Here is a 27,331-nt window from a genome sequence, read left to right on the forward strand (position 1 = left end):
ACAGGAAGGCAGTGTGAGAGGACAGGAAGGCAGTGTGAGAGGACAGGCCCATTCATTTGTTTTACTACAGAGCTCACTGTCTATGTATTGCAGAACATGTTGTAAACCTCACAGAACCACTATAAAATCACTCAGGAGCACACCAGGCCTTACACAGGCATGGCTTTGGACGCTCTAACTTTCTGACTTCTAACTTCTCTCTCCATTCTAGAAGTCGACCTACTCTTCCTTGCCCAAGCGATTTTCATCCCCACACAATCTTGGTAGCTAACCACAGACTAGCTTTAGCATTGCAACACACACACACACACATACACACACACATACACACACACACACACACACACACACACACACACACACACACACAGCTTACTTAGAATCCTAGCCTGTAACAACAGAGATAGGTATTCAATTAGTCTTCCACATTGTTTTTCTACCTTGGTGCGGACATGTTCAGCTCCACAGGTGGTGGGAAGGGGTGGTCCCATTTATCATCAGACATTCAGGAGCATCTCTAAACCACTCCTCCTCCTGCTCCTCTTGTGTGTCAATCAAAAATGTCTCTTGGGAGAGTGGAGAGATGGCTCCATTATTATGAGTGCTTATCACCCTTGTGGATGACCTGAGTTTGGTTCCCAAAACACACACACACACACACACACACACACACACACACACACGGTGTGTGTGTGGGAGAGAGAGAGAGAGAGAGAGGGAGGAGGAGGCAACTCACAACCACCTATAACTCTAGTTCCAAGGAATCTGATGTACTCAGGCCTCCATGCGCACCTGTACAAACTTGGTGCACATAAATTCACATAGGCAAGCACACATAATACACATAAAAATAAGTAATAAATAATCCTTTTTAAAAAATTTTATTCCCTGGGCCAACAGGATGGCTCACTATGTAAAGACACTTGCTTCTATGCTTGAAGTCCCATGTTCCATCCAAGGCCCACACAGTGGTGGAACAGGCTCCTGGAGTTTGTCCTCTGACCTCTACACTCCTGCCATGGCACTCATGTCTACACACCTACACACACTGTTTCAATAAATAAAATGTAATAATTTTTAAATGTTCCTAGATGTTGCCACATGTCCCTGGGGGAACAAAAGCACCCTGGCACTGTTGGGATAGTTACCATACATATTAATATTTCAACACCACCTCATATGAAAGCCAAGAAGGGTAATTAGACTTACATGTCAGGCTACGTTAAAGAACTAAAACTAATGATGCCTGCATTTCAATATTGAATATTCTGTGTTGGGGTGGCAATGTACAATTTCAAGAGATCTTGGTTTATCAAGATGGTGGTCAGGTGCTTACCTGTCAACAGTATACAAGACAATGACCGCACTGGTCTGAGCACACACACACAGGTAGGCTGGACAAAGCAGGCTAAAAGCCAGGGCACGGCTGTGGGAGGAAAGCACCCACTCCTAGATCCAACTGATCGTTGTTTTGTACTTCACCTATCTCAGTCCCATGTCACCACCGAAGGGGAAAGCATGCCATCCACAGCGTCCTTCCGTTCCCATGTCCACAGGGTAGGCAGGGCCTCATCCAACTTCACAAGTAAGTAGTTACCACCACAAAACTACAGAAAGTACTGATTGCTGAGCTTCCCCCCAACACTCCCTCTGTCACCTCAGCCAGGGTTTTGCAACCTGACCTTGGACAAGAATCACTTGAGGCTGTAAAGCAATGCAAATCCCTACACTTCATGCCCAGATTGTGCCACCTGACAGGATGAGATGAGGACATCCACTTTCAAGCAAGCTCCCTCATGTAATGTGGGCACAGCACTTTCGAAATAAATCCTCCTTTTAAGAGCAAGTTTTCCACGGCAGAGATAAACACATGGGATGAACAGGTTTTGGCCTGAAGGCTGTCCAGATTCTACAAACTGAGCCAAGACATACGGGTCTGTCTTCTCTCTGCACCCTACTGCTGTGGCCAATTAATCCTTCATGATCCCAAGGGAGGGTTTTAATCTACACCAATGAGCTCCCTCTGATGTAAAGGGGGATCATTACAATCACTCAATTCTCTGCTCTTTATAAGTCTAAAATATTAAGGCAGTGAATTCTGAACGCCTGGAATACTCTCTAAAAACATTCATCCTCCAAAGTGAGAATGCGATTCATGGACACAGATGGTGCGGCTCCAGTATCTTACCCAATACTCCCTGGGGCCTGGCTTTTCAGCCTTCCTCAATTAAGACCCTTGAAAAACAGCTGATTACCTCTCAACCTGCTCATCTGCTTTGCTGCTTGACTTCCCTGTGCTGGAGACGGCCACTGACTTCAGACAGTTCACCTGTGCTCCGCACTAACCTAGTGTAGCAGAACAGAGGGGCTGCCTCTATATAAACACTGGGGCCATGCAGCTGCAGAAGCATCTCCAGCAGGAGGACCTAATTGAGGACTGCCTGAGAGACCAGGGATTGCTACTGCAAATAACACCAGCCAATCAGGAACTGCTGTTTAGAACAGATACTTTCCTGGGACCAATGGGGGCTCAGGTGGAGGGTATTAAAGGAGCTTGCAGCAGTGCTCAGATGAGCTTGCTGCAGAATTTCTCACCTGCTCCAGAGTCTGTATCCTTGACTCTGCACCAACTCTCCCCCAAACGCCAAGGGCAGGTAGGGTCAGGTGGAGAGCTGTCCAGGGCACAGGAACATTGTAGGAGGTTGCTAAGTGAGAGTTCTGTCCTTACGTTCACTGTTTGAACTCAGGAGCCTACCTAAGAGTGCCACTGTGCAAAAGGCACTTAACAGGCACTACTTGGCCGAAGGGATTGACCAGCAGCTTGCAACTGGACCACTCTGAAAGTGCACCCAAATTCACCTGTATCCACCATCATCAAATCCACACACAACCATCGCTGCATGTTTCTTTTCATTTATTTATCTATGTATTTGTTTGTCTTTGGTTTTTTTTTTTTTTTTGAGTCAGGGTTTCTCTGTGTAGCCCTGGAACTTGCTCTGTAGTCCAGGCTGACCCGGAACTCAGAGATCTGCCTGTCTCTGCCTCCCAAGTGCTGGGATTAGAACTGTGTGCCACTTGCCCCCCAGCTAAAGTATAGGCATTTTTTGTTGTTGTTGTTTTTGTTTTTTTTCAAGACAGGGTTTCTTTGTGTAGCTCTCGCTTTCCTGGAACTCACTATATAGACCAGCCTAACCTTAAATTCACAGAGATCTGCCTGCCTCTGCATCCCAGGTACTGGGGTTAAAGGTCTGCAGCATTGTTCCCAGCTCACTGGATGTTTCTTAAGTATCCAGGTTGCACATAAGAACCCTTGAATGGGAGATGAGGCAAACAAATCAATGGCTGTCCCACATATGAGTAGGGACAGGCCTGGGAGCAAAAGCAACTGGATCTGCCTGGCGCTGCCACCTTCCTCAGAACAGGAAAGAGTTGACATGCTATCTGTCAATTTGATGTGGGCCAAATCATGGCTGGAGTAAGTTCACTAGTTGCAAAAATTCAGGTTGGGCAAAAACTTTGTATTGCTTTTCTTCCTTCCTGGGATGTTAGAATCCTCACGAGTCTGACTTTCCAAAGAATGGTAAATAGCTTGGCCAGTTGGATGGACATTAAAATGTTGGGGCCAGGGAGGGAGAGAAAGGAAGCAAGAGTACATGGCAGAAGTTAGTCTAAAGACCTCCAAAAAGGAAAGAGTGGGCAAGATTTAAGTTCCAATGTGCACACAGAGAATACAACAAAGTTTATTTTGGGCTGGGCTTGAGGGTAGACAGCCATGAATGGTAGAGAAGGGGACAGTTCTGGCAAGTGAAGACTGGGAAAGAAAGGTAGAAAAGAGGAACAAAGATTTGTGTCAGTCTCTCTTCCTCTGTTCACTGGAGCTCAGCAGTTTCAGAGGAACACTACAGAGAGAGAGAGGGGCCCTCGAGGCTACCCACCACAAACCATTACAGCCCCAACTTGGAGATCCTGCTCTGAATCCAAGACCTGGCCCCCATCACTACCTTTCCAAAGAGGAACCCAGCTGGAAGGTTCTTCAAACTGGATTTTAAAATGTTGGGGGTGAGGGCAGAACAAACTGGAATCAGTCTGAAGGGGGAGGAGGATAGAAGTTTGAGGGGAGGAATTGGGGGGATCATCAAAGTACATTGCGTGTATGAAATTCTCAAAAATTAATAAAAATAGGTGTAAGATTTCTACTGAAATGTACAACTCAGGGTTCTCTCGAGACATTGGGGGGATACTTTTTTTGCTTTGTAGGTCTTGTTTTGAGACCCCCATTACTCCAGAATGACTTCAAATTCAGGATCCTCCTGCTCAGTCTCCTGAGTGCTGGAATCACTAGTGTATGCCACAATACCAACATGGGCAGACCCATCTTTATTAGGCAAATGTGTGGCTTGTAGCTTATCTACTATCAAGGGCTGGACCATAGCATCTTACAATGCACAGATGTGTGTTTGGGTTTAAATACACTTCAAAGTCTGTGTGAGAAACTTCTCTTACAGGTCTGTGGTAGGTCTAGCTGAATTCAGGAAATGGGGAGTAGGGGTGGTCAGAGCTGGCTGACCAGATGTCCCTGAGGCCAGCCACAAACCAGGAAGCCTCTTAGAATAGCAGCAATAGTGGGTATAGCAGAAAGAACTCTGAGGCCAACAGAGACCAGGCCTTCATTCTGTTCCCTGCAGAGGTCAGAAGGGACAGATGCTGAGGAAAGCTCAACAATATAGGAAACGAGCAGCAGCGGCCACACAAGACGCAGCCATGCCACAGCCCTGTGTCCACAGTGTCAGAACACTGTGAGCTGGAGGCTGCAGAGGTGTCCACTTTGCTTTCTGAAACAATTTTATACTTAGAGAAAGATTGCAAGAATGATACTTATATTCTCATCTACTCTTCACCCAGATAACTGGCCCCCTAGGTTAATATGTGTGCTGCTGTTCTATTAGTATATAATATGCATAATTTATTTAAAAGCCTGAAAGAAAATTGTAGGCACTGTCACATTCTAAATATTTTATTTTCCTAGAAATAAAGTCATTCCTTATATGGACACAGTCTAATGACCAATGTGGGGCCTGGACACTGACTCAGAACTAGAGTCTAATATAAAGGTCTCAGGAAGATTTCTCTGGTAGTTTCAAGCAATGATTTTTGAACAAAAACAGAAACAAAAAATTTCCCCCCTTTTCCAGGATAGCACCCAGGATCACATATGAGGCCTAATGTCATGTCTGTTTAGCTTCCTTTAATCTGAAACACTTCAGTTATCTCTCATGTGACCCTGACATTTTTTGAAAAGTAACGGCCAAGTGTTTTGCAGTATGTTCCCTAGTTGGGGTTCATCTGATTTTTTCTTCACTATCAGATTTGAGTTATGCACAGTGGGAGGCTGTGCTTTCCTCTCAGCATTTTCTTAGAAGGTGCACGGTGTTCACCCAGCCTGGCACTGGTGACACCTCACGTGAATAGTTGGTGAAGGTGGCGTAAGCCAGTTGCTCTTTTCTCTTTGTGAACTGGAGAATCCTAGTGTCTTAGTTATTCTATTGCTGTGAAGAGGCAATGGACCAAGGCTACTCAATTTTAAAAACCCTTTAATCGCTTATAGTTTCAGAAGGTGAGACCATGGCCATCATAGCAGGAAGTAGGGCAGCAGGCAGGCGTGGTGCTGGGGCAGCAGCTGAGAGCTTACATCCCGATCCTCAAGCTGAAAGCAGAGTTAAAGAAACTGGGCCTGGCACGGGCTTTGGAAATCTAAGCCTATCCCTAGTGACTTACCTCCTCTAAAACACTGTATCTCCCAATCCTTTTAAACAGTTCCACCCACTAGGGACGAAGCAAGCATTCAAATATATGAGCCTGCGTGTGTGTGTGTGTGTGTGTGTGTGTGTGTGTGTGTGTGCGTGTGTGTGTGTGATTCTCAGTCAAACTACCACACCTAGGAATTAAGTAAAGTTCCTTTTTTTTTTTTCTTCATCCAATCTGCTTGTTTCAGTAGTCACTGGTAGAGAAAAGGATACATTGTAAGTTAGGTAAGGTCACATTCGCACCTCAGGAATAAGACTTGTCAGAACAGAGTTGGTGAAAATGGATTAGCAGCTGGGTGTCCTCCCACGTTTGCTTCCGGGAACCTCAATCCATGTTCCCTCTTAGCTAGGAGGAAAACTGGGTAGGAGCTGGAGAGGTGGCTCAGTGGTTAAGAACACTTGTTGCTCTTGTAGAGGACTCTAATTCAGTTTCCAGCACCCACACAACAGCTCACAACCATCTCTAACCCCAGTTCCAGGAGATCTGATGCCTTTTTCTGGCTTCTATGAGGAGCAGGCATGCCCATGGCACACATACATACATGCAGGCAAATACTCATACACATAAAATAGAATTTAAAAATCAATAAAAGAAAGAATATTATATACTCTCCAGATAGGACCCGAGACTGTACTAGTTGCTGTGTGTCTATTAAAGACTTCTTGAGAAATCCAGAAACAAGCACAGATGCTGAACCCAGGGAGCTGACAGTCACACCAATACCTGTTTTTGTTTTGTGTTTAGTTGTTTGTGTTTTTTATTGAGAACACTGAGGGGGCTCTACTCTGTGATTCCGCCTCCTCCTCTAATTTGCTTTATCTAGGAGACATTTCAAGAGGCCAGAGAAGGACATAAGGTGTCTCTGTCTATTACTGTCTGTCTTACCCTTTCTGTTTTGTGTTTTTGTTAAGCTGGCTGGCCAGTCTCCTGCCCTGACCCATCAGCAACCCTGAGGTACCCAGACTGCAGCCACATGCAGTCTTTATGTAGGTGCTCCATATCTGAACTCAGGCCCTCACATTTGCACACGCTCTTTTCTTCCTTGAGCCATCTCTCCAGCCTTGAACTCTTGTTTTTACAAAGTTAGAAATGTCAGAGGATATTTAACAGTGGAAAGAAGATTAGAAAGACATCCTACAGTTCAGGGGCGCCCATTGCTACCACTCTTCTTATCTATATTCTGCCAGCTTTTATGTCACAAGTATTCTACATAAACAGGGTGGAGCTGTCTATATTAGCCTTCTATGACCCGAATTCCACTGGGGATGAAGCCCTATAACAAAGGGCTGGAATTCTGTCAATTGTCCCAAGAATGGCCAAACAACTAGAATCCTTCCAGAAGCATAAGAGAGAAGTTAATGTATAACATAGGCTGCCTTTGGATATTAGAGTTTAAATTTCTCATATAGCCTTGGTTGGGAAGGGCTGGTCTACACTGGTATAGAAATTGCTTTGTTTTTTCAACCTTTCTCCCTATCCCTCAGTTTTGTTTTAATTTTTTTTATTTTTTATTTTTTTGTTGTTGTTGGTTGGTTTTTTAGATTTATTTGTTTTATGTTTGTGAGCACACTGTAGCTGTCTTCAGACACACCAGAAGAGGGCATTGGATCCCATTACAGATAGTTGTGAGCCAACATGTGGTTGCTGGGAATTGAACTCAGGACCTCTGGAAGAGCAGTCAGTGCTCTTAACTCTGAGCCATATCTCCAGCCCCTATTTTGTTTTTTTAACTAAGTGGCTTTAAATCCAATGTAATCTTCCTACCTCAGGCTCCCTGGGTTACAAGCATAAACAACCATGCCCAGACTTATAATCCTATAAATAAACATTTAATTAACAAATATTACATATCAGGAACTGAGAATAGAAAAATAAAGAGGGCATAATCCTTTTCCTCTATGAATATGACCAAGAACCCCCAAAACCCAAAGCACCAACAATGAGATCATGGGCCTGGTGGGTAAGGAGCCTCAAGTCCATCAGAGGAAATCAGGGAGGCCTTCCAGAGGAATGATGAGCCAGTGAGTACTCCAGGGGAAGAAGGATTTCAGAGTGGGTTCCAGATGGAAAGAAGATGTTGGTTATCCAGAGGTGTGCTGAGGATTGATACGGGGGGACCTGAGGGACAGTGGTCAGAAGACTCAACTAAGCAGACCCCAGGACATCCACTCAGTGGGATTTTTTGCCAGCATTTAGGTAGGCTCCCAAACAGACATAGCAGGTGTAATCATATACAGATTGTGTATCTGGACATATAGCAAGAAGGAACACAGACTCCGCCTTTGCTTCAGAAGGTCTTACAATCCCACCTGAAACAACAAGCAACAAACAAAAAATAAAGGCAGAGAAACAGACCAGTACATCCACCGCCAGTGTCGTTATCCCCAGGGTGGTCGCTCTTACTGGATTCTATACTGGACACTAGGGCGAAGTATTACAAGTGGTTTTAGAGCTGTGGGGCAGAGAATCTTTTAAAAGGCTCCCCTGAAGAAGGAATGCTTCTCTGGCACTGTCTGAATAGGAACTGTAGGGGGTTGGGAGGGCAGGTGTCACTAGTGTAGGGACAGCAGGTCCTACCTGAATGGAGATGTCTGAGGATAATGTGTTTGAAGGGTCCAGCCCAAGAGGGACAATATGGTGAGGCTGACAGAGAAATAAACTGTTCCTATCATGGGTGCTGAAATCATACTGGAGGAGTAAGAGGGGTTCTTCTAAGTAGAACCGGATGTTGAAGAAACCTCTCTTGAAGCTGGACTAGAGATGGAGACACTCCCTCATGAGGCAGTACGAGACAGAAGGCTGACCACGGAGCCCCAAATATCATCCGTTCTGATGGGATATCTTCTGAGAGACTTGAATATATTACTTGCTGCAAAGACATGGGAACAGAAGCCCCATCTACTACCTCTAAGCCTAGGTCTGAATCCTAGCTCTGCCCTCTGCAACTTCTTACATCTTTTTTAGCTTAATACCTTCCTTTTTAAAATGAGAAGGATAACGGTACCAAGTTCACAGCACTGTGGTGAAATCAATGAGCTAGTCTATGGAACAGTTGTATACCAGGTAAGGTCAGACAGAAAACCACTTCTCATGTTGTACAGTATAGGCAGCGGGGAGCAGGCTTTGAAAACTGAGTATGACTAACCGACTATAAAATATTCATTAATGGATTGCATATGGTTAGAAGCTGTGGGCACTAGGTGTGTGTGAGTTTAGAAGTCACGGTATCTTCCAGAGAAATGGAAGCTTGAATCTACCTGTTTCTTTTTATTATTTTTTTAAAAGATTTATGTTTTTATTCTTATTTTTCATTTTATTACATTTTAGTGTGTGTGTGTGTGTGTGTGTGTGTGTGTGTGTGTGTGCATGCGCGCACACATGCCATGGTATACAAGTGGAGATCATGCTTGTGAGGGGTCTTTTTCTGAATTCTCTCCTTCCTGCATCTGGGGCTTGGGTATCAAACTCAGGTTATCAGACTTGGCAGCAGAGGCCTTTGCCCACTGAGCCAACTTGCCAGCCATATTTTATTTTTTAATTTTGTGTGTAGCACACTCTTACATACCCACAGAGGCTGGCAGAGGACATTGCATAACCCACAGCTAGAGTTATGGACAGTTGTGAGCTGCCTGACTTAGATGCTAGAAATGGAATCCTAGTTCTCTGTAAAAGCAGCAAGCTTTCTTACCACAAAGCTAGCTCTCTAGTCCCTTGCCAGGTTTTGTTGTTGTTGTTGTTGTTGTTGTTTTGTTTTGTTTTATTACCTTTTTAAAAGGGAGGCTACTAGAAAATTTTAAATTGCAGGTATGGCTCAGGTGTTTCCACAGGAGAGTACCCAAACAGAAGGAACATACAGATAAAGATAGCTGCAGCCCCTGCCAGAGGAGGATAACCCCTGCTGACTAAGATCTCGATTGCAGAAAATGGGAAGCAAAGAGAAGGGAAGACCAGAAGCCACTTTGTCCTCTTGAATTTCTCGATGCCTGCCAGTCTAGATAAAGAGAGAAAAACCTGTGGAGGTAAATAACAAGCTAGAAGAAGATGAGAAAGCAGAGGCAGAAGAGGAGACATGACAGCCAGGAGGGAGATAGCCTCTGTCTAACAGAAACACTGGCTCTGCTTGGTTCTTGATATACATAGCCTGCCATTATGAAAATGATAGTCTTATGGTACCCAACCTTATGGTACCACAGGCCTGTAATCCCAGCACTAGGGAGGGGAGGCAGGAGTCAAAATTCAAGATCAGACTAGGTTTTTCGAGCCCTTATCTGAAAACAAGCACTTTTAAAAGTGGCTTCAACGTTCAAAATATTTAAGTCTTATTCATAAAGTAGACCTTTTACTTGCTGTTTGTTGAGCTTATCAAACCCAGTCACATGATACTAACCTATTATAACCCCAGATGGTATTAAGCCTGAAGGGGAAAAAAAGAGTACAGGAGTTCATTCACGATCCAAGAATTCACCCCTGGGAATTTTTCCCTGCTGTAACTGAAGTGTAAAAATGCTTTCTATTGCTCAAAAACTCAAACAAGAAACTAGGCTTTTCCTGTAGGTAAGTTAAATGGACTGGGTGGAGGTTTGTTTGCGTTAAGCTGGGTGGAGACTAAGATCAAACTAAGCACTCGGCTAAAGACACTCTCCACATCAAGAGGATCTTGGAGCTCATCCTGCCCTGTGTTAGACCCAAGGAGAGCCTGGACTCTGTAGGACTGCTCTTCCTGAGGCCATACAGAACAGGGCCAGGCAGGAACTTCCCACTGGAAAAGCAATGCCGGCACCACCATCTGGAAACTGTCTTCGTGGTTGATGATGGAGGAGCTCCCACCATGGTTAATTCTAAGACTAGAATAAAATAGCTTTGCCTGGGGGTCCTCAGAGTGAGTAATAAACCCATGATTCCCAGAAACGCACTCATGCACGCTTTACCAAAGCTGGGCACCAGAGGAGTGACAGCAGCACTATCTGGGGCAGACAAACACTGGAAGCTGTTTGACACTCAACAATTGATCACAGACAAGAGGCACTAAACTTACCCTGTGACCACCCTGAGCTATGGCAGTGAACATGCCATAACCACAGGCAGCACAGGGAGGGCCTCTGTCACTTAGTGCTTGCAACAGAAGCCATACACCGTAGGTTTCCATTTATACACGAGGTCAGAGAAGCAAGTCAGGCCAGGGTAAATGCTAGGAGAGGCAGTGACTGACCGGGTATGACACAGGTCCTGGTGGTTTCTGTTCCATGATCTGAGTGTGGCACATGCTCAGTATGGAAATTTGTTCTGTAATACACTTTAGGTGCCTCTCCTTTTTCCTACATACATTTCTAAATGTGGAGGTCAGAAGAGAACAGAGGTCTCTCCTACTGTGTGGGTTCTGAAAATTGAATTCAGGTCATTAGGCAACAGGCACCTTAGCCCACTGAGCCATCAGTGGCTTTGCGTGTGTGTGTGTGTGTGTGTGTGTGTGTGTGTGTGTGTGTGTGCGTGCGTGCAAGTATGTATTTATTTATATCTATCAAGACAGTGTCTCCTATACCCCAGGTGACTTTTTAACTTGGTCTATAGCAGCAGCTAATCTTGAACCCCCGATCCTCCTACCTCTATCTCCCAAGTGCTGAAATTAACAAACCTGCTCCAAGTACCTACACAACGGTTCAAACAGGAGCAAACCTCATCTGGTGTTCAGGTAAGCAAATACCAACAGATGGTGAGCCCGCCTCAGCTCGTTTTTTTCCCCCTGCTCCTTCACTCACTCCACTAATCCCCTCTATGGGAGAGCTCCTGGGTTTCTCTCCCAGGAAAGCTTCAGTGCCACCATCCATATTTATGGCTTCCTCCCACCCTGGGCGTGTGAATCACACCCCCTCCGGTGGATGCCTCTGCTAACACAGGCCACCCACACCGATCCAGTCCTACCTTCTCCATCCTCAGTTGTCATTGTATATACTCCCAGTTGTCTCTACGCCAAACATTCCCAGCCAGACTAGCAATGAAGAACATGCTCTTGGAGGGTGATGACCATCCTCCTGGCTCCACAAGCAGACCAGAATAAAGCCCTCCTCCAGAGCTAGATAGATGTGGAGGGTGACTCTCCTTCTACTTCCCACATGTCTTGGTTAGGGTTTCTACTGCAGTAACACCATGACCAAAGGCCACCGGGAAGAAAGCGTTTAATTTCAGCTTACAATTCCATATTGCAGTCCATCAGGACAGGAACTGACACACAGAAGGAATCTGGAGGCAGGAGCTGATGCAGGGACCATGGAGAAACACTGCTTTCTGACTTGGTTCCCATAGCTTGCTAAGCCTGCTCCCTCATACAAATCAGGACACTAGCCCACAATGAGCTGGGCCCTCTCCAATTAGTCACTAATTAAAAAAAAAAAAATCTCCCAGGCTTGCCTCTAGGACAATCTGGTGAGGGCATTTTTTCAATTGATGTTTTTCTTTTCCCAAATAACTCCAACTTGTGTCAAGTTGACATTAAAAACTACCCAGCACACCATTAATCTCCCAAGAGACAGCTGCTAATTCTCCACTACTTTGGGTAGCCTGGAAAGGGAGCAAGAAGTGGAGGAGGCAAGCTGAGAACAGGTGTTTCTTGAATATTTCCCTAACCATTCACCACTTACCTTAGTTTAATAAGTTGATTATGACCAATGTATGTCAACTGAATGAATCTTCAGAATCGTCATAAATGTGTGCTTTTAGAATTTCCTGCCAGCCCCCGCATGCCATTTTCCAGAAGCCTCGTCATGCTTCCTCTCACTCTGTTTAAGCCAGGCATGTTGGCACAGGCCTGTAATCCCAACACTTGGATCCGTGTTCAAGGCCAGCTTTGGATGCACAGTGAATTCAAAGCCAGCTGGAGCTACATGATATCCCTGAGTCAAAACTCAAACCAACTAACCAACAAAAAACAGCCATCAAAACCCCCAATCATCTCAATTTCTTTTCAAATTGTAAGGAAAACACTATCAACCCTAACTAAGAATGTCCACCTTACAGCCACAGCGTCTGCCACATAGCAGACATGGATGTCAGGACTGATGTCAGCACTGACTACAGTGCTCTAGAAGCTCATATTAAACTCTCGTCCAAACACTGGGAAGTCAGACGATTCCCAGCCCTGCAACTAGCAATGTTAAAAACCATTCTGAGCTGTCAGAATATGGAATTACACAAAAGAACCCAAAATCTGTTTTTCTGGTCCTTTCATAGACATAGATCCCTCCCTCCCAGCTCCTGTGTCTGTCTGCAGGTCGAAGAGGATTTACAGTCTAAACCAAAGGAAGGCTTGGCTAGACACCAGAGGGCAGAAGATGAGTGTGAGTCTCCTTCTTTTCTGAGTCTAAAACCCAGCACAGGTCTTGGCCGAAGGAACCTGCAACTCATCGGTTCCAGAAAAAGCATAACACATAAAATTGCCTTTTCCTCCTTTTAAGTAAATGACACCTAATTTTTTTAAAAAAAAAATATATATATATGTATACACACACACACACACACACACACACACACACATATATATATATATATATGAATTGAATTACGACGGAAAGGTATAAAAATTTCATTTCCAAGTCAGCTAGTGATTCTGAGAGTTCCCATCAATGACAGATTTATTTTAAATCGTTAAAACCACAAACCTATTATGGAAGAGACCTTAGCCATCAGCAAGTTAAGTCTTCCAGTACGGACCTGGAGAGCAAGGTCCCCACAGGAGGTTATCAGTTTCTGCCAAGGTCATCCAGCTGGTGTGGAGTAGGGACAAGAGCTCCTACGGGGTTCCTACCAATTGTTCTCTAACACCCTCTTTGCAAAACAAACAAATATAACAGAGCACAAAGAACGCATCCCCTCGTCAGGCCACAGCTTAAAATTTCCAAGAAACCAAAACGGTAGCCCCAATGTGTCACCTCCGCAGGACTGGCCGCAGAGAGGGGGCAGGGAAGGCCACCAGTGGATTCTACCAGCAGAAATCTACCCACTTCACATAGCTCGTCTACCCATACGGATGCACCAGGAGGATTCAGGAGCCACTAGTGACCCTGCACAAGGTTCCCCAAGGCAGTCAAGGGAGACACGGAGTCAACTCGACTCTGCCGGCTCAGAAGGTTCCAGCAATGAATTAAAATCCCAGAACCAAGCGACGTGGAAGAGGGCCACTCTGGCTGGACCTGCCACGCGGGGCGGGCCGTCCTTACCGCAGCGCCGCGTCCACACCTGCGCAAGCTGCGCCGGGGGCGCCCATAGAGGCGGCCGGGTGCCGCGACCCTCCGCCCGCGTACCCCCGCAGGCGCGTCCGGCGTCGCAGGGCTGGGGAGGAGCCGCTGGGCCTGGGGTATGAGTGGGCAAAGGCGGATCGCCGCTGCCTGGGTTCCCTGGTGTCCGCTCTGAGGACTAGGGGCTGCGCCACGTACCTCCGCAGGCAGGTGCCGCTGCTTGGCTTCGCGGCTTTTGGGGCCTCGGCGCCGCGTCGCCCGCCGCCTCCGTGCGCATGCTAGGGAGAGAGCGCTGGCAAGCCGCCAGCCCGGTGCCCCGCGCCCAAGCCCGCCCCCGGCGCCGCGCTCGCGCCCATTCAACCCCGGACAGTCCGCTCCCCGGCGCGGATGCTGAGAGGAGTGGGGGTAGGCGGGGGCGGGGTCGTGCGTCACGAGGATGCGGGAAGCCAATCAGAGTGCACCGAGGCCCCGCCTCCGAGCGGGCTGACCCCCTCCGACTGCTTGTGAGAGGGGGAGCAGGGCGCCAGGCAGCCTGGGACAAGGGTGCCCCGCTCTTGGGGATCTCTCCAACTCTCTCCAGGCTTGCGCGTGATTAGATGGTGGAACCTAAGGTGGCTCTGGACCGGTTATAGGCTTTGACTGAGCATCCAATTAGGAATCGGAGCCGGGGAACTAAGGGGCTTGACGTAGTCACGTGCTTTATTCGCCAGCTGCCCACTGGTCTTCAGACAGTTACTGGTCCTGGGTTCCTGAGACCAACGAGACAAACACAAGCTAGGTCAGCGGTTCTTAACCTGGAGGTCGAACGGGCTTTGACACGGGTCGCCTAAGACCAATGGAAGACACATTACGATTCGCAACAGTAGCGAAATTACCGTTAGATGAAGTAGCAACGAAAATAATTTTATGGTCAGGGGTTACCACCTCAATATGAGGAACTATATTAAACGGTCGCAGCATTAGGAAGGCTGAGAACGATTGGGCTAGACGTTTGTTACTGTGCTAGTTACCCAAACCAATCAACTTGTTTTAACAGGAGAGGGAACTGAGGTCTGCATGGGGCTGAGGGTGAGTAGTTTTAAAGTCATTTGTGGGCAGAAGCAGGAACAGAACCTGGGCTTGGAGCACTCAAATCCCATTTGTCTGAAAGCTACTGACCCCCTGACCTCTCATACCTTATTCTGGAAAGAAAATGCCATACAATTTTTTAAAACACATTTAATAAATCCCAAAATTGGTGTGTTAAAGATGCCTAAAACTGGACTGGATCTCCCTTTTAGGATATTTCTTCCCATGATCCTCTAGAAAAGCCGACAAGAAAGGGATCCAAACCGCAAAGTAAATGATATTATAACGAAGCCAAGTTCTTCTGAGGATGCAGACCCTTTGTTACTGCACGTGTATGTGGGAAATGCCCTAGTGCCTTAGTTTTTGTTATATTGGAATAGCTTGCCTTCAACCTCAAGAACATTTAACCACAAAGGGGCATTCTGACAGGAGGCACGCTTTCCAAGATACAGCTCCAGTTTTCTTGGATAATGAATAGCAAACTCCTTTTTGGGGCTGCTAAAGGTCCCATGATAGATCTTATGGCTGTGTGTCAGCTGAGAAAATCGGAGCTTTGTAGTGAAAGTTTGTCAGCCTGTACAAACAGGAAGAAGGCTTGTTAGAACCCTCTTCTCCCAGCTCCACCAAGCACGGCTTTTACCGAACAAGAACCCTCGCATTTTGAACAGGAAGAGCCTAGCTAGACCCGAGCCAAGAGCCCTTATCAGTTTTCCTTTTTTCAACAGCTCTCGCAGAGTAGCTGGTCTGGATACATCTTTATTCTTTCCCGGGGGGTGGAGAGTAGAGCAGGGGTGCCTTGGGGGTCAGGGATGCTATCTGGGTAGTCAATGCCAAGAATAAAAACAGGAAAGAACAGAGTTGGTGGATTCTACTTTCATGGTTATTCAAAATAACAAATCTGGATGATTTTAAAGTGAGGACACTGGAAGTATTCTAGAAAGGAAAAAAAATGGAAGAAAGCTTGACTGTGACATGCTAAAGCCAGTGGGTTGGCCAAGGCTGGTCAGACAGTAGCTGTCTGGAATGATGACAGCTGTAAAGACACCTCACTCTCCTACAATTTGACCAGCCCGAGGCCTGCCTGTGGGGTCAGATGCTCTGACATCTCTGTGCCTCGGATCTCTCCCACATCTCCCTGTATGGAGCCCCACCCTCTTAGCAATAACAATAGATTTCAAAGATTTACTGAGTGGCCTCAGAGAAGCTTCCAGACTCTGACTACTGTACAGTCAGACTACTAATAAGTCAAAAACGGCAACTACCACTTCCTAAATTCACTTTTTCCATTTACTACCTTAGTCAATCAACCTGATGACAGGAATTGTGGGTATTCTGCCACCTTCTCCCCCTCCCCTTGTGAGCTGCAATATCCTATTTTGGTAAGTTTGTCTCACTTTTGGTTCTATTGAGTGGGTTCTGCTTGGGGGTAAAAGAAAAAAAATGACAAATATGGTCTGCGTCCTCCTTAGTGTCTCTGGACCCCTTTCAGAGAGTTTCCACAGTCAGAACTACTGTATAAAAATGTGATGATACAAAAAGTGAACAAAACTGCCTGTCATTAATCAAGAAAACATGACCAATTTGTTGGGGTAATACGTGGATGGAGTGAATCCCAGTGTACTGGAGTGGAGGCAGGAGGATCAAAAGTTCAAAGTCATCTTCAGCTACACAGCCAATTTTATGCCTGCTTGTGCTGCATGAGACCTTGTTACAACAAAACAAATCACGGCACCGAATCACAAAGATCCTTGTGGGGGCTGGAGGCACGTCCCTGTAACTCCAGTTCCAGGTGATCCAATCCCTGCTTCGGGCCTCCTTGGCCACTGTATACATGTGGTACTCAAGACATGCATGCAGACAAAATACTCATACACACAAAAATAAAAATAAATCTTTAAAAAAGATTCTTGAGTATGCATCTTTTTATTTTTTATTGTTACCATTCATTATTTCATTTCTATAGAAATGGTGATTTTTTTGCCTTTTGTTTTGTTTTGTTTTGTTTTGTTTTGAGACATAGTTTCTCTGTGTAGCCCTGGCTGTCCTGGAATTCACTCTGTAGACCAAGCTGGCCTCATACTCAGAGATCCACCTGCCTCTGTCTCCCAAGTGCTGAGATTGAAGGTGTGCACCGCCACTGCCCGGCTCTCTTTCTTATTTTATATAACAGAATAAAGACTACATATAAAACACTTGCTTCAAAGTGATGGAGTATGATTGAAAAATGTTTTAGTAATTGAGTTGTAAACTGAGTCAGTCATGTATTTTCAGAAAACATTTTAAAAATAGTGTGTGTCTCTGTGTGTGTCTGTGTGTCTATGTCTATGTATTGAAGAGCCAGCAGAGGTCAGAAGAGGGTGTTGGTGTGTGTGTGTGTGTGTGTGTGTGTGTGTCTGTCTGTCTGTCTGTCTGTGTCTGTGTGTCTATGTCTATGTATCGAGGAGCCAGCAGAGGTCAAAAGAGGGTGTTGGAGCCCCAGGAACTGGAAATATGGGTAGTCATAAGCCACCATGCAGGTGCAGGAAACCAGAGTCCTTTGGAGCAACCAGTGTTCTCTTAACTGCTGAGCTGTGTCTCGAGACCACAAAACGCCATTTTTAAAATTTCCTTTAATAGGGTGCATGCTGAGGGCACATGTGTGAGCCTGAGAGTGCACACAAAGGTCAGTGTACAACACTGGGTGTGCTGCTATCACTCTTACCTGATTTAGGTAGGATCTCTCACTAAATCCCAAATTTGCTGTTTTTTCAGGTAAGCTGAGTGGTCAGTAAATCCCAGCAATCTTCTAGTCAGGCCCCCATTGGTTACTGGTGCATTTAGCCATGCCTGGCTTTTACATGGGTACTGAGGATCAGAACTCAGGTCTTCATGCTTGCACACTAAGAACTCTTACTGCCTGAGCTATCTCCTCCTCCAGGGAACACCACTTATTACAGAGAAACACTTATGACCTTGGGCACTCTGACTTGAAAGATACTTTCTTGAAAATAAGCTAAGTAATCCTAGATCGTTAAGGAAAACAGCTAACCATGTGTTTGCAGAGATGGCTCAGTGGTTGAGAGCATGTACTGTTCTTGCAGAGGATCTTACAGGGTTCCCAGCACCCACATCAGACAGCTTACAACTCAAATCTAGTAAGTCCTCCAATTCCAGGAGATCTGACCTGCTCTTCTGGCCTAAGGACACCTGCAGAGACTTGCACACGCACAGCATACACAGAGGAAATCTGTTTAAAGCAACATCTCATGTAGTTTTGTAGCATGTGCTTGTTATAGATTCGTTGTATCAGAGAATATCGGGAATTATCTTAAGATGGTTTACATAGTAGTGTGAGGCTCAATTTTTTTTCATGAAAATCAATTGGGCATTAAAGATAGAAGCAGGTTATTTGACTAAGGAACACCTAAAAAGAGATTTGCATGCCAGGTGGTGGTGGCGCATGCCTTTAATCCCAGCACTTGGGAGGCAGAGGCAGATGGATCTCTTGAGTTCGAAGCCAGCCTGGTCTACAGAGTGAGTTCCAGGACAGCCAGGGCTACACAGAGAAACCCTGTCTGGAAAACAAACAAACAAACAAACAAACAAACAAAAAAGATGTGCAAAAATGTTTTACAGAAAATGAAAAAAGTCAGTAGCACCATGGGAGTAGATCTGGGAGAATAGGGAAGGTAGGTATGATCACATTGTTGGACACTCTCGAAACAGTTTTTTGTTTGGTTTTTCCAGATGGGGTTTCACTGTGTAGCCCTGGCTATCCTGGAACTCACCCTATAGAGTAGGCTGGCCTCAAACTCACAGAGATCTGCCTGTCTCTGCCTCCTAAGTGCTGGGATTAAAGGCATGCGCCACCATGGCTCAAAAAATTAATAACAGTATTACTTTAAAAATAAATGACTGTTGGGTCAAAAATAAGGGAAAAAAAGGAGAAATGGTTTTGTTGTTTTATAACTGTTATCATGTGATGGGCTTATTTTAATCTCTGCATTATGTGTTTCAGTCTCTCTCTCTCATGTGTGTGTGTGTGTGTGTGTGTGTGTGTGTGTTGGACTCTGTGTACACATTCACGCAGTACATGCACATCTCTGCATGCATGTGGATGACGTCAGGATGGGGCTTGGGATGTGGTGTCTCTGTCCCTCTTCAATTTATTCCCTTGAGACAGCATCTCTCAGTGAACTTGTAGTTATGCTGGCCAGCCAGTAAGCTCCTGGAATCAGTCCTTCCCCCACCCTAACACTGGGGTTCCAGCACAGATGGTCATGCACAGCTTTTATGTGGGAGATGGGGATTTGAACTAAAGTCTTCATAGTTACTCAGCAAATGCTCTTTCTCACTGAGCCACCTGCCAAGTCCCAATTACTCTATCTTTTTCTATTTATAAATAGGCATCTATACTATCGATCCCAATGCTGATTAGACAAGTGCTTCGCCATTGAACAGTAGTCCCGGGCCTATGTTTATTATTTTAAATGAGGTAACACATATTATTTTGGGTTTAGAAGGAAGGTGCTGATGTTTTAGATTTGTTTTTAAACAGGGTCTCACCCTGGCTGGCCTGGACCATCCATGGAAACCAAGGTGGCCTTAAACTCACAAAGCTCTGCTTACCTCTGCCTCCTGAGGGCTAAGCTTAAAGTTGTATTTCATCATACCTGATGTAATAAATATTTTTAAATATATTCAGTTTTAATATTTTTTCTTTGTTTTTTTTTGTTTGTTTTTATTTTACTTGTATTTGTTTGTTTGCTTGCTTGCTTGTTTTTTGAGACAGGGTTTCTCTGTGTAGCCATGGCTGTCATGCTCAGCAAACCAGGCTGGTCTTGAACTCACAGATTTGCCTGCCTCTGCCTCCCTAGTACTGGGTTTAAAAGTGTGTACCACCACTACCAGGCCAGTTTTAATTTCTAATTGGGCAACAAACATGAGGTAAATTGGCAGCCTCAGTAATTTCTAGAAATAAAGAACAGTCCTATCATTGGCCACAGGAACCAGAATGACCTAGAGGAAATCTCTGGAAATGCTTCCATTTCCTGCTAGCTTCAGAGGAAGTGTAAAAAATAGCCATTTAGACTATAAGAAGAGTAAGCCTGAAGGAGAAACTAATGCTGTGCAAACACAGAGTACAAAGATTAGAAAGAAAACATTTCTGAGATATTTACAGACATTTTTGAGATAGTAGATTAAACCAGTGCTGAAACTCACCCTCCAGTCCAGTTGCATGAGGCTACAGGTTACTCTGTGGAGTCAACCAATTACCCTTAAGCCCCCGAGTGGGATTCTATGTTTGTTTGTGTATGTTTTTAACAAGTGCCCAGGACCTCAGCTCATTTTTCTGCCATCATTCATATGATACACGTCAGCTCCAGAATGAACCTGGGAGGTGGCTGGCAGAGTGTGGGAGGAAGAGGACCTGGAGCAGAAATGGCGCCAAAACAGTGGCATAGAAGCCTGAAGGCAGTGCTGCCTGTACATATAACCCCAACTGACCCGGAACTCACTGTGGAACCTAGGCAGAGGGAAAGAAGGGACAGAGGAGCCCTGAAACTCTTGCCAATACTCCTGCCTCAAGCTCCCTGGATGCTAGGATTATAGATAGGGTCTGCATCAGCATAACCAGCATGTAACATTTTTATTTTCTTTGGCTTTTCTGTTTTTTTTAAACATTTTACATAAACACACATTGCTTTTACTCAGAGGAACAAATCAAATGTATAGTACCACTGTTTTTTTGGTTTTTTTTCTTTTTGTTTTGTTTTGTTTTGAGACAGGGTTTCTCTGTATAGTCCTGGCTATCCTGGAACTCACTCTGTAGACAAGACTGGCCTCGAACTCAAGAGATCCACCTGCCTCTGCCTCCCAAGTGCTGGGATTAAAGTTGTGTGCCACCACTGCCCGGCAGTACCACTGTTTTAAAAGTCCCCAACCAAGGGCACAACTTCAAAGGGCAGCTTAGGATCAGGATAGGACAAGGGAACTCTAAGAAAGATCTTCCTTCTGATGCAGAGGGGGCCAGAAAATAAACTCCCTTTCACTCACAGCTTTGCCAGGACCCAACCTCAAAGCTCCCAGTCATAAACACGAGTGCTCCAGGGATAAGGATCATTATTTATGCCTGAGTCAAATTGGCTGGCATATTTGCAGTTGAGAAAAAACACATTCATATAAAACAACAATGGAGACCACTGTGTATTAATACTAGAAAAGGAAAAGAAGCATATTAAATGTTAAATTAAAAAAAGAAGAGAGCTGGGAATGTAGCCCAGTTGCTAGAATGCTTGCCTAGGATGCTTGAAGCCATGAATTCAATCCCCAGCATCACATAAACTAGGCATAGTGGTACCCAAGCCTTCAGTAGGATTAGTTGAAGGTCATTTTTTTGGTCACATATTGAGTTCAAGACAGCCTATGATACAAAGTACCCTGCCTAAAAGTAGATAAATAAACAAAGACGATCTGCAAGGTGTGCTCTGGGGAAGCAGAGGCAGGCAAACTTCTATGAGTTCAAAGCCAGCTTGGTCTACATAGTCATTCTGTCTCAAAAAAGAAAAGAAGGAGAAAGGCAGACACAGGTTGTTTGCAGCTAACTTTATAGCCAAAACAATTAAACACGTGTGGGTGTCAGGGCTCAGGGATTCCTTTAAAAAATTCTATTTAATCTTGTTATGTTGTTTTTTGGGGTTGTTTGTTTTACAATAAATAAAAGCTTGGAGAGTCATTGGGACAATTCACTGAGATCTCTCTCAGGCTTCTCCAGATGGCCTGTTTCTTTTTGTCAGCCAAATGTCTCTCTTCCCACAACCAGGACTGAAGAAGGACTTCCCCTGAGGCTGGTGCCTTCAAAGCTATGAGGACTTCTGCCTGTAGGACCATTCTGTAGGAACGCAGAGGGGAAACGGGAGAAAATGTGCCTCAGCCCAGACGGAGAGCACGTGTGATGTAGGGGTGCAAGGATTCCCTCATCCTGTGACTCTACCCTACGGTACCCAGGGATCCTAGGCTAAGGTTACTGAAGCAGCAGCTTTCTGATGTCAATTGATCCTCACCGACTCTCCGTGTCCCTTCCTCAGACTCCCAGGGGCTGGAGTTCCGTAGCAGCCAAAACAACCCACTGTCTGCTGTCCTGGAACACAAAAGAAGTTGGTCCCTTGAGATTTTTCTAGGAATGTTTTCTGTGAGCAGTCACTAGAGAACGAGGCCAGATTAACAAAGCCAGGGAAAAGAACTTGCAACAAGACACCACAGAAAAGCAGCCGGCGGGCAGAGGAGGTGCCGATGGAGGCCACGCCCCCACAGGGACCTAATCCTCTGGCAAGTGCGGGACCCAAGAGGTTAGATTCCGCTCGTTCTGGCAGGTCTTGAAGCCTGGTCTTCCCTCACCTGTGTTCGTCACATTCCTTTGTAGAGTGCTTGTGACATGCCCTTTCATAACTTGGTTCCGTCTATTTTCATGACTCTTTTTTGGGGTGCAGCCTTCTTGTCCCCATATTTTAGGGCAATGAAAGAAGCTGCTAGTGTTTACCTGTTTAAGCAGTAGCAAACCCAAGATTTGAACTATGCTAGCTCAATTAGCCATGGGTTGCCATGCAAGCACGAGGAGCTGAGTTGATTCCCCACCCCCACCCCCTCGCATCCTGTGAAAAGGCCAGGTCTGGTGATTGATGCTTTGAATTCCAGAGCTGGGGAAGTAGAGACAGGTGGATCCCTGAGGCTCATTTTTCAGCCAGCTGAGCCTAATTGTTGAGTCCCAGTTCACAATGAGAGAATGCATCACAAAATCAAGGTGGATGGCTTCCAAAGAACGCCACGCGCACAGGCCTACACACATCCACATACAACGTGCATATACATACACAGAATTGAAAAACCATAAGGTCAGGCTTCACAGCTTACCTGAGTCATAGTCGTGCAAAACCAAATGGGCTAACGAGAAAGATGTTTCAAGCGACTGAACAAACAAGCATGAACCATTAACAACGCCACAGTGGCACTGGGATCTGAGCTGAATCTAAGATCTAAGGGACACCTGTTATGTTTATAAAAAGATGAGGGAGGGAATATGTCAGGTATGGGGGAGGGGGTGCCACCGGGGGCCCATGCTGAGGCATCCCTTCCCCCTGAGGGACCAGCCACAGGACGGTATAGTATAGAGTAGATTTTATTCAGGGGATGGGGAGGGAAGTTGAGAGGGGAGTAGAGACAGAAAAGCAGAAAGGGAGAGAAGGGGGAGTAGAGGCCGGCAGTGAGCACGTGGGGAGGGGGAAGAGGACTGGGGAGAGAGTGGGAAGGGAGGAGAGAACAGAGTGAGAGCAAGAAGGCAAGCGAGCAAGAGAGAGCGCAGAGGGGGGTGGGGAATGAGCAGCCTCTTTTATACTGAGTCAGGGACACCTGGCTGTTGCCAGGTAACAGTGGAGTGGAGCTTAGACAAAATGCTAATAACACCTCTTACACTGTTATAGACTAATAGGCCTTCCCAATGTGAAATCTCTCTGTTAGCGACGGACGAGGGGACAGATTTTTAATAGTGCTTGTCTGATTCTGCCTAATGCCCCCCAAAAGAGCCCCCTCAAATAGGAGATGAGATATACTTATAAAAAACACCCAGGCTTCTGCTTTCTACATACACCATCATCCTTAAATCTCCTTCGGGTCCCAGCTCCAGGTTACACTTTGAACAGTTAAAACAGAGATAGGAGACTTCGAGTCTGACCACTTGGACCGATGGAAGATTTACACAGCAATGATATTGCCAGAATTGTTTCTTAAAACAAAGCAAAACAACCCACAAAGACCATTTTATTGAGGCTGGAGAGATGGCTCAGTGGTTAAGAGTACTATCTGCTCTCCCTGGAGGTCCTGAGTTCAATCCCTAGGAACTACATTGCGGCTCACAACCATGTTTAATATGATCTGATGCCCTATTCTGGCATGCAGGTGTACATGCAGATAGAACACTCATATACACAAAATACATAAATCTCTTTTTTAAAAAAGGCATCTCCCTAAATTTAAAAAAGTTAAGGTTAAAAAAAAAAACTTTTTTATTGATTCTTTGTGAATTTCACATCAAACACCCCAGTCCCACTCATCTCTCCATCCTCCCATGTCTGTCTTCCATCCTTGCAGCCTCCGACTAAAAGAAAACAAAAATAAAAATAAAAACGATAAAAGAGAGAGATTTTATATTTAAAAAAAAATCTCACCAGTGTGTCATGGTGTGTCACACAGTATACCCTTTTGCCTGGTTTGAGGCCTTTGACCTCTGCTACGTTATCAATACTGAATTTTCACCAGGACTCCTCTCAGACTCCTGTTGTTGCTGTGTGTCATGGAGAGCCTGCAGAGAGTTTCTGCAGGACCGGCCCTTCCAAGTGCTCCAGGAGTTCACACATGAGATAGATGTTAGGGTGGGGCAACTCAAGGCCCTAGATCTCACCAGCTCTCCTTCTACTGTACCACCAAGGCCAGGTCTACCTCACTGTCAGGGAAAGAGGACTGGGCCAGCTCTTCTGCCTGCTACAATATGGAGAAGAAAGGAATCTTTTTCACACTCAGACACTGCACCTTAGCCAGGAGTTGGGGTGGGTGCCAGGGCCAACTCTCCTCATCCCCAGGGCCAATTCTCCCATTCCTTCAGGGCCAGCTTTACTGTGTTGCCTGAGCAAGGTGTAGGACCCACCTACAAGGATTCTCCAAGTGTTACAGCCAGTGAGTGGCAGGAAAGAATTATTTTTCAAATATACCAGTCTTATTCTTTTCAAGTTGTTTTTAAGAGGCTGCCTTCATCATGGATGGTTTAGCTATAGGCTTGGCCACAGATCCTTTAGCATGTGTATAGCTATAGTATTTAGTAGTCAGTACCTCAGCATGCATGGACATTCCCAATGTAGATCTTAGGGGAACTGAGCATGGGACTTGGTCTCTCCAATACTGCTCCATCCTATTCTACTTCAGTCAAGGAAAATTCTGCTCTTCTGGAAGGTGGAGGGAGGAATAATCTATCAAAGTATTTGGAAATTTCACATAGATATGTATGAAAGAAGAAGACAGCTGATTTCTATCAGTGCTATCTACTGAAGGCCAGCAATGTGCTCTGTCCTGCAGAATGATAAAGAAACACGAGGTTCCTATCCATAGAGAGCTGACACCCGGCTGGGAGGATAAGAGCGTCCTCAGGGTTTAGCACACAAACCAATCAACCTGACCAAACCAAAGATGTTTAAGGAGACATCAGAGACTTGGGGTCAGTCTCTGTGAGAGAATGTGTTTCATAGTATCTGAACATCGTCACCTTTATCAGTCTGAAGGAAAGCTAGGGGACCTCAATCCTGTGACTGCTATAAAACATATTATTCCAAACCTGTGATTCTGAGTCTAAGTCAAGAACTGAAGCCCTGGCCACTGCCTTGGTTTTAATTACATGGGATCCTGAGCAGGAAGTCCAGTTACACCATACCCAGATTTAAGCTGTGAGATAGTAAGAGGTGGTTTTTAAAAATATTTATTTTTACTTTATGTGTATCAATGTGTTTGCCTGCATTTATGGGTATACCTCAGATAAGCAGTGCCCGAAGAGGCCAGGAGAAGGCATTGGATTCCCAGGAACTGAAGTTACAGATGGATGTGAACTACCATGTAAGAGCTAAGAACTGAACTGGGGGACGGGGGTCGGGGGGAGGTCCTAGAAGAACAGCCAGTGCTCTTAAACACTGGGCTATCTCTCCAGCCCCAGATTTTTGTTGTTTTAATGTCAACTTGTGGTCATTTGTTACATAGCAATAGATAAGATACCTATCACATTTTTGAAAGTCAGATTCAAATTTTCCTAGTCCTGATGTAAAGAATATTACTCATAAAGTAATATAACTGGTGTTATAAAGGACTTGTTAATAGATTTATGTAGGACACGTTAAGTCATATGAAGTAGAATTTAGCTAAGGGAGCCCTGCCTCCAAATACCCCAAAGAGAAGTAGTATGCTAGCCAGTCCTATTAGAGATAAGCTAAATTTACCACACTAGGATGTAACGGTTCACCAGGATTGACCAACTATGAGGTTTGCCTCCAAAGAACATGCCTCTAACAGACAGCACAAGTTCATAGACACTATTAAGTCCTTGTCAGCCATTAAGTCTCTTGTGCTCTTATCAGGAAAAGCATAATTCTGCCAGGTGTTCCCACTGATGGACAGGTTTTCTTGGAGATAGTCTTTAAAGGGTCCTCCCTGCCATCCACATCAGTTTGTATTCCATGTGAAACCTGCTACCCACCCAAAGACCACGAATCAGGTTGTGGGTTATCAGGAAGCTTGAGTTAGCTCGGTATCGTGTGTTTACTGCTTTTGCACAGTTTGTGTCTGATCTTGCTGCTACTGCTGCACTCAGCAACTCTTAAGCTGTGGTATGCTTCTGCCTGAGGTGTTAGAGCAAAGACCGTGTTTTCCTGTGGTTACTGAAACACATGGGGCTGTTCTCTCTATGACTGTAAAGGGAGAGTTGTGATAAACCAGAGCCCTGTAAGATCATAACGTTGGAGAATGCTTTTCTGTCTTGTGTTTTCATCCAGCACCAATCCCTAGTGGGCAATATCAGGGCTGGTGGGAAAATCTCTGGACCATCAGATGCAAAGCTGAACAAGAAGTTTGTTGATTGCAACAAACTTCTTGACTGGATTTAAATCATAACCTGGCCCTCCACCCACTCCCTGGGAGCCACATTAGACACAGCTTTGCTGTTGTCATTTCTCCTAGTAAAAATTAGTCACAGGGGTAGAGAGATAGCTCAGCAGTTAAGAGCACTGGCCGGCTGCCCTCCAAGAGGACCCAGGTTCAAGTCCAGATCCCACATAGTGCTCACAATGGTCTGTTACTCCAGTCCCTGGGGATATGATGTCCTTTTCTGGTCTCTGTGGGCACTGCACAAATATGATGTACAGATACACATGTCGGGAAAACATTCATATACATATCCCAGCCCTCAGGAGGCAGAGGCAGGGATGAATCCCTGGGGCAAGCTAGCTAGAGACACTGCCTCGGTACAATGAAGTGACCAACAAAGACACCAAGATCAACACCAGGCCTCCACACCCTTGTACACACACATCCTTGCATGCATACGTACGCCTACACACATACATACATACCAACCACATAATAGACATAAAAAGAAAAATATTCAAGTATAACATTGCTCAAAAATTATGAATAATTCTCAGTAAACATGTCATGTGGCCACT

General features: G+C 45.3%; 1 protein-coding gene across 2 annotated transcripts in view; it reads right to left on the bottom strand.

Annotated features, from left to right (window-relative positions):
- The window catches only part of St3gal5 (ST3 beta-galactoside alpha-2,3-sialyltransferase 5), a 55,347-nt gene extending 41,011 nt beyond the window's left edge, over positions 1-14,336 (bottom strand). Inside the window, exon 1 of one of the 2 annotated variants that reach the window (XM_028762314.1) lies at positions 14,232-14,336. Coding sequence is in view for 1 of the 2 variants with exons in the window: in XM_028762313.1 (XP_028618146.1) it covers positions 14,232-14,310 (79 nt within the window). In the remaining variant the exon portion in view is untranslated. The remainder of the gene's footprint in view (positions 1-14,231) is intronic. The other variant, XM_028762313.1, reaches the window with a different exon arrangement.
- Positions 14,337-27,331: the final 12,995 nt, after the last annotated feature.

The sequence above is a fragment of the Grammomys surdaster genome, unplaced genomic scaffold (genome assembly GCF_004785775.1).
Source record: "Grammomys surdaster isolate TR1022 unplaced genomic scaffold, NIH_TR_1.0 133, whole genome shotgun sequence".
NCBI lineage: Eukaryota > Metazoa > Chordata > Mammalia > Rodentia > Muridae > Grammomys > Grammomys surdaster.